This window comes from Setaria italica, chromosome II (assembly GCF_000263155.2).
Source record: "Setaria italica strain Yugu1 chromosome II, Setaria_italica_v2.0, whole genome shotgun sequence".
NCBI classification, from domain to species: Eukaryota; Viridiplantae; Streptophyta; class Magnoliopsida; order Poales; family Poaceae; genus Setaria; species Setaria italica.
In genome coordinates, this window is record NC_028451.1 from 30,249,427 (window position 1) to 30,260,666 (window position 11,240).

General features: G+C 45.3%; 1 protein-coding gene across 1 annotated transcript; it reads left to right on the top strand.

The window, feature by feature from the left end:
* The first annotated feature begins 994 nt into the window (after positions 1 to 994).
* On the top strand, positions 995 to 2,365 carry LOC101768856 (transcription factor TB1). Its single transcript, XM_004956733.2, has one exon. It carries the CDS (start codon positions 1,349 to 1,351, stop codon positions 2,147 to 2,149), a length of 801 nt encoding a protein of 266 aa, XP_004956790.1. The 5' UTR covers positions 995 to 1,348; the 3' UTR covers positions 2,150 to 2,365.
* The last annotated feature ends 8,875 nt before the right edge of the window (positions 2,366 to 11,240 follow it).

Sequence of the window (11,240 nt, forward strand, 5' to 3'; positions counted from 1 at the left end):
AGAAAGTTTGCTATTATGGGACCTCTAAGAAGCATCCAGAACTTCCAGAGTTTACTAATTCTGTTGTTTATTTTTTTTATTAATTTTATGAAATGCATATTGAATTTAAACCTCTTAGAAGACATTTGGATCCTTACAACAAAACCCGATTGACCACACCTATGCCCAATTAGACCGTCGTTTGCCTATTTTTTTCTCCGTTCTCTATTCCAAGAATCAAGCCGCACTAAACCCGACTAGATTGAGTCACAGTCAGTCCACGAATTGGCTCAGTTAGACCACTATGAAATGGTTTTCATGCATTTTTAATGTGCTCCAATGGGCAGGCTGTGAGTAAATTCGGAATATATGCCAAGATCTTGGTGAGAATTTTCAAAAACCGTCGTCCCCCTTCGGTCGTCCTTCCGGTCTTTCATTAACTACCGGTGTTCACCACCCTCCCGCCACCTTTTAACCCCAGCCCACACGAAACAAAACCTTGAGAGACAACAGAGTCCCACATCATATAATTGCACAGTAGTAGCTAGAGAAGTTGCGCGGACATGTACGTGATGAGTCATACAAAATCGTACATACCGCGCCCTACGTACCGCAGAGACCACACAGCTTGTATATGTTTTTCACCCTTGCCTGCCTGCCTGATCCACGTGTCCCTACAGTGCACCCCTGTAGCCGCCATAGCCATCTGCATCGATCGAGCCCAATAATGCCTTCATCATTCCTTTCCTAACTCCTCCATACCGCGCACACCAACGCCACGCAGCTACCTCTAGGGCTCTCTCCTAGTATTACTTGCTAGCCTAAAGCTTCTGCAGTGACGCAACAGTAGCAGGTTGTCAGCGACGCCATTGCTCTGAATGCTGTGCGGCTCATGCCCTCCTCCTCACCACCCTCTCTCTCTCTCTCTCTTTCCCCTGCAGAGTCACTGCCATAAACAAACAAACCAACACACACTAGACACACAAAATATGTCCTAGCAACACAAGGCCTAAAAGCTTCGCTCACTCACATCTCTTTCTGCTTCCTGTGCGCACACACACACCGGCCGGCCGGCCCCTTTCGCCATCTCTAACTTTTCCCCCTTTCTTTCTCGATCTTGCCTTTCCTTCCGCTTTTAAGCCTTGATCGATGTACACACCACACACCAGTGGGAATGGACACACACTACTCATCTAGCTCTTGATCTGAAGATCTGTTCATTTCCAGAGTAGTAGTTTCCACATGTGAGATCAGGAACCGGTCGAGAGCAAGCGAGGAAGAAGATCAAGAAGTAGTAGCAGTGGCAGTATAGCGCTAGAACTAGCTAGATCTCGTCTCTAGCTACGAAGCTTGTACAAGCAGTGCCCAGATGTTACCTTACCCTAACCTTCACCATTTCGGCGTCTCCCAAGAACCCCCACACCCAAACCCTACCGGCTTCCCCATCATGCTTCCGCCGGCCGCGCATCTGGATCAGCACTACGCCGACCACTTCTTCCCCAGCCATGCCCACCAGTTCAACTCCGAGACGCTGGAGGCGGTGCTGAGGCCGCCGCGCGCCGCTCCAGGGTGCGAGGCCGCCGTGACGGCGCCGCAGGGCGGTGGAAGGAACGGCGCGGCCGCCGCCGCCGCTGGCGGCGGCGGCCAAGGCCACGCCAGGGCGCGGAAACGGCCGTTCCGGACGGACAGGCACAGCAAGATCCGGACGGCGCAGGGCGTGCGCGACCGCCGGATGCGGCTGTCCCTCGACGTCGCGCGCGACTTCTTCGCGCTGCAGGACCGGCTCGGCTTCGACAAGGCCAGCAAGACGGTGGACTGGCTGCTCACGCAGTCCAAGCCGGCCATCGACCGGCTCACCGAGCCCTCTCAGCGAACCGGCGGCGGTGGCGGCGTTGACGCTGCCTGCTTGTCATCCCCGACGTCAGGGGCGCCTGACGGATCAGGTAAGAGGGGAGGGGTTGCGGAGAAGGCGGGGGCCAGAAATGGCGGATCGGCGTTCATGGAGCACGGCTGCGAGCTGGACCGCCTCGTGTCCGCCGCGCCGGTGCTCGGGGAGTACTACTACGCCGGCCTCAGCGAGATGATGAGCAACAACGGAGGAGAAGAAGGCGACGACGATGGTGAGTACGAGGAAGACGGCGATGATTTCCTGGACGGTATGCAATATTAGCAGCAGCTTGCATGGTTTTCTACGTACTGCTGGCAGCTTATTTAGGTCTCGATCCGGCAAGCACTTCACTGTTGTTAGTTAGTAATGCATATGTACTCCCTTTTAAGCTAGTACTAATTGTGCCAGATGTTTCACTCTTGTGCTTTGATGTCACTAGCTATTAAGCTATATATGTGATCCGGCTTTCATCCTGGTTTTAATTGATTTGGACATTCTTGTGGGCTTCTTTTATGAAGGTCATATATACTAGTAGTAGCTAGGAAAGAAGGTTGCTTGTTTGATTGAATAATATAGTTATCGATGCATAGGGACTCTAAATTACTCAAGGTTTTATCCATGTCTTTCAACTTGTAACTTGATGAAGTCAAATCAGAAGATGCTATTAATGGTCAAACATATGAATATAACGAGATTTATGCAAATTAAAATTTTCCCAAACTAGATTACTTTGTCCTTTTCTATGCATGCCAACTAAAGTTTTCCTAATTTTAGTTGTGCAAAAAGTACAGATAATGCATCATATCCTTTTCATGTCACTAGATAATAGCCCACATATATTAGTGATAGCATCCGCTACGCATGCTCATCTCATGTATCTTTTCAGCTGCGATTATTTGCATGCATGGTGCGTTTTTCCGATTTTGACGGTAGGTTAAATAGCATATAAAACAGGGTCATAAGATTTAAAATAAAAAATACATAATAATTCAATAAATAAGGAAAATAAGTGACAAATTATTTTAAGTAATTCTAATTCAGAAATTTATGTATTGTTTCTTTTGTTTTCTGTCCTTATTGGGTTTTAATTTCAGTGGTTGGCGTGACAATTCTTAGGTCGAAAGGCACAGAGGAGTACATTGAAACTTCAAGAAGATAATGTGGCACCAAAGAAAAATACTTGTCACAAATGCTGACAAGGGTCTAGATAAAACTAAAACTGCAGCCAGTAAATTACTTGTCCAATTTAACGATACTGCTACTAGGAATCAAGATTTCATAGACAAAACAGAGTTCACCAAAAGTCCAGGTTTTTGGTAGTATAAAATCATTTGTTTTCATTTTTCTGAATATCTGTTTCGCATGAACACACCACATAATAATCAAAATACTACCTGTTCTAGAAAAGTGGAATAGCAAAGATCGAAAACTTTGTTGTTATTTGATTCATGTTTCTTTTAGGGCCAAAATTTAGTTGATGTTGCGTTGAGGCTCAAAACCATGAAAGATAGCAAATCCACTTTTAGTAGGCATAGAAGACAGCTTTATTTTGTATCACACTATCACTTTTTAGTAATATAGGTTCTTAATCAATTAAATATTTTTATAATTTTTAATATCAAAGCTCCATAACATGGTAATTGTAACCTTTTTCACCATTGCAAATTAAAGCTCGCATGTGTAACTAGTTGAATAGAAAGGGGCAAGTTAGTTTTCACATTGATTATCACAGATAACTAAATTCTCAAATATCAAACTATATGTATGTACCTACAAATATTGCAGTAAGTTTTGTCAATTATAAATGTAATAAATAGGAAATTGTGATCAGCTGCATTTTGCAGACAGTCTCGATACCCAAAATGGTACTATTTATAGGCATTGCAAATGTGAACATGTACAGAATGGATGTGCTTTTATCTTTACATAGTTTGTTATGATCCAGCTGGGGTCTAAATTTATTAATTCCAGCCTTTGGTTTCCTAATAACGAATAACTTTTACACTCCTAAGTTGCAAATGATCAAAGTCACCCACAAATGAATCAACAATACTTGCATGACCAATCTCGATTATTACTGCCAAATATACCCCAGCCAAAATGAATTAATCATTTACACATTATTCTAACCTCTTGAAAAAAAAACCAAGCCTTTGAGTTTCCGCGCTGATTTCATTACCATGCAAGTAGCTAGATAAAAGAACCGTTTAAAATAGAAATTACTGTCTTACATGATTTATTTCCATCTTTTTTATTTTGCCTTTGTTATGTTTATCATACCGGTTGTTTAAGTTATATATATTGCTGTTTACTACTACTACTACTCCACCGCTTCATTCACTATGTAGATGCATCCACTTCATTCATGATTTATTTCTAGAACGTAATGCTTTGTTCTACCATTAATTCATGTGGAACAGAGATGACATATGAACTTGTACGAACTTTGTTCTACCTTGTATGAACTTGAATGGGACTCAACTTCTGGGTTCTACTACCTGGCTTCTTGTGAACAGGAATATGATAAGCATATGTGTGCAACCTTCTAGCTTGAACCAAATTAACCCCCTGCATGCAATTGATCGAACAAGGACAAAGAGCATGTATGTGCATGGATCACAGTGGATCTGGCTAGATATTCTCTGTATTTCTTATATATGTACCTAATTTACACTAGCGCATCTGCGTATACCTTTTCTGCCCAGCGTTATATATGTAGTTCTGACCTAAGGTGCATGCATATGGACTCTTAATAATGCTATATATTATAATTAAGGTGCCATTTTTCAGCTAGGTATAAATTAAAGAATGCACGATTTAGGGAAATGATGTTTTGGTGCTTGATCTATCTCCGAACCATTCGTAGTAGGAGCCGCCACCAAGTTTTGTAAGCCCAAAAGGGATTATTTTGGTATGTTTTTGAAAGATAACAATGGTGCTATCTTAATATCAGTTTGACAAGAAGACTCATCTCAGTGGGTGCATCTACATAGTGCAAAGTGTACAGTAGATCAGTCGACATTGGCTAAGGAAATTTTCCACTAAATTTTTCAAATTTTAACACCTCCTAAGCAGAAAAAAAAAATTGGCTCCCCTCCTGCCGGTCATTCTCATTTATAGAGGTAGCTCCTGTTCAGGCCGGGTGCCGCCATAAAACGAAAAGGTCTAAATTTTCAACGCAGCCTGTTGTTAGATAGATCGATCGAGTATAATTAATTAATATTTGGTTGAAGGCATGCATTGATAGTCCAGTCATGCATCTGCTTGTTGTTGTGCACGCCCGCACGTCATGTAGTAGCACACACCGAGAATTGATGTACGTACGCACGCATCACTGCACTGCACGCACGTCACGCAACGGCCAACAACGGTGACACTCCTGCCTACCAGCTACATATACTTCTAATTCGTAGCTGTTTTGCGTAGCCCTGTTACTCCGACAACAAGAGATTTTCAATACGAGTAGGAGTTGTAGCAGCTCTCTAGCTAGGTCTCTTGTATAGGCACACACAGATGGCTCATGGCTGGATCCTACCATCTTGATTCGGTCTCGGCTTGCGGCCAAAGCACTGTTGCAGCAGATGCATTGCATGCCGCAGCGCTCTCTCTCGCTCGCGCGCGCGCGCCTACAGCTCCGATCGCCATCATGATCCATGGCGAGGGGGCAGCAGGTAGGCCGTGATGGAAGCGCGTGTGCGATTGCCTTTGGGTTGGGGGAAAGCCCGGTCTCCCGCCGATGCGGTAGCGAGCAGGCGGCCGGGCGCGTACGGTGGTGGAGGACGAGCGAGAGGGCGTGAGGTGAGGAGGAGGGTATATCTGGACATGGCTGTTATACGGCCGGCCTATATAACAGCTGCGGGAGCAACCCTACTAGCTAGGGCATATCTGGACATGGCGACGTGCGTAGCCTCGGCCCCGTGTCTTCGGCAGAGCTTTGCTGTCTGCTCTCCCCCAGTGCGTAGTCCGATTGACGAGCTGGCAGCCGCAGTCAAAGCAGTGTTGACCCCCAAACGATAATCAAGATCGACTAGCATTAATTTTCAATCAATATATCCGCCTTCGATTCGATTTAATTTCATACCTACTCTAGGGCGCTACGGGCAAATCTCTACGATTCGTTACATTGATTGTGTGTACAGTTTAGAAATATGCATGTCCGAGTGAAAACTGGGAAAATGGTGAGTGTGGCGTCCTATGCTTCTGGGTGGGTACTTTTGTTAATAAAAACATAGAGTATTTCCGCCATACATTTTTGTTTGGGTGCCCGGATCGGAAATCCGGCAAACTAAAGCAAAAGTTTGGTCACTTTATATGATTCAAACAACATGAATTCATTACCTAAATTGTACAATTAAATTTCTCATTATAGATAATGCTTTCATGCTCGTATTTTTCATTATATCTCATTTAAATTTATGAAATTAATAGTTGTCAAAGGTGTATATCATAAGTCGATGTCAAGTAAAAGTAAATTTTATGGAGGTAGCTGCATACTTCATATGCTTGTAAGAATATTGTTTTTATGAAGATAATATGCCTATTACTCTCTTCATTTTCCTTGTAAAATGCACAGGACATTACTCCTACAAGATTCAAACTCCATAATCTTTGACCAATAGTTGGTCTATCAATTGGTACCCGTCGATTGTAGCGTATTCATTCCATTCAAAAACAAGTTACTCTAACAGATTAGCGCTTAAAAAATTTAACCGCAAGGTTAATTATCAGGATTGAATGACACTTCTTCTTCTTTTGCACAAGTTAACAAAACAAATTAATATTGATGGCTCCATATTCTAGAATTGAAAATAATGACATGTTTTGCAAGACAAAATTTGAACCACAGTGTAAAACTTTAGTATCTTTTTTAATACATAATATTTTTTTCGAAACACGGGCACATACATACACGCACGCACACTCACCCTATGAATTTGCGCATGCAATCCTACCTTTTCCGAGAGACTATAGAAGAGCATGATATTGACTACGGAAACAATAATACCGTTAGTTTTTATAATCAATTTCGAAAAGTACAGGAACTTATCATGAGTCGATAATTCAAACTCAGATGAATAGTTTCCACGGTAGGAAACTTACCCATCTGAACTAGACTCGGTTGGAAAAAAGATGGGGTTTAGGCCTACTTTCACATCAAACGGAACCTTCGATCTGAAGGACTACTCCCCTGTGCGGCTGTGCCAGCCAACCATCATTGCACTCCTATGCGTTCTCCAGGCAAGAAGGAAAAACATATCAACATTTATAATCACATCTGGCATATTTTTAGCAAGCCGGCATCCTAAAAAAAAACAGTACTGGCGCCTGCGTACACAGTGCCGCGCCGTGCCTGCGGCTGAGCTGACTCACTGTGACTGACGTCCTAGTAGACTCCCAGTCCCAGACTCCCAGTACGTGCCGATGGGACTTCTCTGCAGCTGCCGCTCGCAGGCGCGCACGTCTTCGCGTGTCCGTGCGGGCGTGGTGATCCCGACTTGTGTCGCCGCCGCCCCGGCGGCGGACGGAGTGGGGCTCCCCGCCGGCCCAGCTCTCTCGCTTCACGCGGGCCACCCACCACCACACAAGGCTTTGCCGCAAGCAGAAGAAGAGCTGAATTTCGCTCCCGGGCCGAACTGTGTGGCCCGGGAAGAGCGCGCCTGCTGCGTGGACGTCGTGGGCCTTTGTGGCGTTTTGGCGGGCGCAGGCAGGCCGGAATAGATCGATGATGATGGCTTTGGCAGTTTGATTCCGGGGTCCCTGTCACGGCGGCGAAACATTCCCCGACGACGGGCCCCACCGGATCCAGCGCCGGTGCAAAGCGGGGATGCCCTGACGTGACGCGAGACCATTGTTTTTTTCACTCGCAAAGCAGCGAAGGCACCGCACCACGCACGCACGCACGTATGGGATCGGAGGAGGAAATCTGCCGGCCTCCGATCTGCCGGTCGCTTTCCCTGGATCCCTCCCGTGCCATCGTGCCGCTTCGTGCGTGCGTGCGTGCTACCGTGTCGTTGAACGGCGCCACCGCACTAGCACTCTCGCAGCCTCGCGTCAAGCTCGATGGCAACAACCACTCTCTCGTGTAATAAGAAGAGGAAAAATATTCCTGGACGACGCTGTGCCTGCATGATGTAACACTTTCTAACCTCCTTTTGACCGTCTCCGTTCTCACACCCATGCGTGGGTGTTCAAACATACAACGCAGCCGGAAGTCCGGAACTGTTTGTTGCACTTGCACCGCCCTGCATCATCCATCGGCTACAGGGATAGCGATCTTTTTTCTTGTCTCAGCTGCCTGTGTCTCTGTAAAACGTGGGTGGGTACGGACTACGGGGAGCAGACGGGCAGTGCAGTGCGCCGATGGTCCTCCACACACATCACGCGCCGCCGTGCTGCTTGCCTTTACCTGCAACGGCAAATAGGCTAAGCTGCTGTCTCTCATCCAAGAGAAAATTCCCTATTGCTATCGGAAATTATATCCATCCCCTGTGTGCCATCGAAAATTTTTAGTCACCCCCTCAATGCCATTGAATTTTGTATTTCCATCCCCTTTATGCCATTCCGTCAAATTCCTCCGTTACCAGACGTTAACCGGCGAGAAAAGTCGAGGCCGGCATATCTTTCGCCCTCCCCAAAGCAATACTTATTAAAAAAAAAACGAGCACCACTGTGCTGCAGCTTTTCCCAATCCACTCTCTCCTCCTGACCGTGCCATCAATCTCCCATCCTCTCTCAGTGCTGTTCGATACTTCGATTTCCCCTGAGCGAAAAAGCAGAGCAGCAGCACCAGCACCGCTTGTTCTTGAGTGAGCGGGCAGGGCCGCGGTGGGCGACGGCATCGACGCGTCGTCGCGCTAGGCGGCGACTGCCGGTTCCCGCTGGCCGAGGGCAAGGACGGTGCTGGCTTGCGCTCTTCGCTGGAATCGCAGCCGCTGGTGGTGGCCTGCGTCGTGCGCGCCCCACGAGCAAGCGCCCGCCGTAGCCGGTTCAGGTGGCCCTCACCACCACTCGTTGCTGCAGGCCTCCGCACCACTGCCACTCTACGCCGGGGCCGTCCCCGCTCAGGTCGTCCGCGCTGCCACAGCATCCGCCCCTCTAGACCGCGGTCTCGTCCCGCTGGCGCGGATGGCCGGAGCGGTGGGCTGCTCGGACGGGCGGATGGGCCTGAGCACTATGCTTTTCGCGTCGGTCTGGATCGTAGAGCTGTCGGTGAGGTCCGCGCCAACGGTTGGAGCCTGCGACTTCCAGCACCGTTGACGCCATGACGGTGGAATTTAACGGGAACTTAACGGAATGGCATAGAAGGGACCAAAATACAAAATCCGGTGGCACAGAGGGGATGGCTTAATTTTTGATGGCACATAAGAGATGGGTATAATTTTCAATGGCATATAAAAAAATTTACTCCTAGGCTTCCGATTTTGTGTGCATGCTATCCTCGTGAAGAGAGTACATGGCTAAAAGCCCCACCCGACAATATCTAAGGGGGTGTTTGGATACCTCGTGCTAAAGTTTAGCACTTGTCACATCAGATGTTTGGATGCTAATTAAGAGTATTAAATATAGGTTAATTACAAAACTAATTACATAGATGGAGTCTAGTTCGCGAGACGAATCTATTAAACCTAATTAGTCCATGATTTGACAATGTGGTGCTACAGTAACCATTTGCTAATGATGGATTAATTAGATTTAATAGATTCACCTCGTGAATTAGCATAGGGGTTCTGCAATTAGTTTTATAATTAGCTCATGTTTAGTCCTCCTAATTAGCATTCGAACATCTAATGTGACACTGCTAAAGTTTAGCATCCAGTATCCAAACACCCCTAAAACAAGAATGCAGGACAGAGACATTAAAAATAAACTAGTTTGTCTCGCCCTGCCTCGTCGAATCGAAACAAATCGATCCTAGATGGCCACCATGCATGCATGGACTGCACTAGCTTATTAGATGCCCTGCAAAATATATCATAGAAAAGCAAAACGATGAATTTTGTTATGGGCTGCATTTGGCCATAACAAATTATTCCATTAGAGGGTTAAACTGAATTTTGTTTTCGGTGATAAAATGGATTGTTTTTTTCTTGTAGAAAATGGAGAGCCCTCCAGCTGGACTCCAAAGTTTCAAAACAAACTTTAGGGTGAATTAATTCTAAACGACTTCTAAACTCGAAGTCGAGTTTATAGCTGCACTTAGGGTGAATTATAGCTTGCGTGCAACGTGCAGCTTATTTAAAGAGTAAAATACACTGGCGATATCTGAACTTGTCTTGTGGTGACATTCGGATATCTAAACTCTCAAAATGCATTTTCAGATTCCCAAACTTATCTTAAGGTGTCATTTGGGTTCCTAAATTCTCAAAGTACATATTTAAGCCCCCAAACTTGTCCTCAGGTTTCATCCGGATCTCCAAACTCTTAAAATACATTTTCAAATCTTAAAACTTATCATTGATGGCAATGCTTCATCCTCGCTCGTTGCCTTCACAACCACCTTATACTAGTGATCACACATGTGTTGCTTGGCGCTTGATTAGGGATCTTAAAATGAACTTTGAGAGTTTAAGGACTCGGATGACACCCTGAGAGGACATGAAAATGTGTTTTGAGAGTTTAGGGATCCGGATAGCATCTTGAGATAAGTTCATAGACCTGAAAATGCATTTTGAAAGTTGACCTAGATGACACTCCATGACAAGTTCGGGGAATCGCCAGTGTATTTTACTCTTATTTTAAAATGGAAAAGGAAATTTTGTAGCTCGACTAATTGCTCGTCAGAACTTCGGAAGTTTTGACTCCTTTTAAACCCTAATGCACCTACTAAAAGCGAATGAGGGAGCAGTACACTGCACCAATGTACCTTAGCATCAAGTAGTAGAGAGTAATACGATTTTTCGATGCCTATCGGTGGGTCTAAGTGTCAAGATCACCGAGAAATGGTCTCTATCAATAACCACAGCCATGATCGAGAACTTGCAGGAGGGCGCAAGGATGCCAACACTGGACATAGTGATAGGCTGATAGCACAAGCAATTACAAATTATTAATAAGGAGGGTATGTTAGACGTCGCAGGCATGAAGATCAATGATAGATCATGGCATGTCTGGGACACAAAAGCATTGCTTGAACATGACATGCATACTTACACCAAGTATAACTCACAAGCTTACATCATGCATGTCTGGGACACAAGAATTTTAGCATCATGATTTTGTTTATCTGTTAAAGTTTTTCACTGTTTATGAACAAAGCAAAATCCATGAGCAGCAAAGTAAATAGGATAAGATTTACACTCCAACAAGCACAACAGAGGTAAATAATTCAAGTATAACAGAGATTGACAGCATGAAAATGTTTGAAAACCAAGAA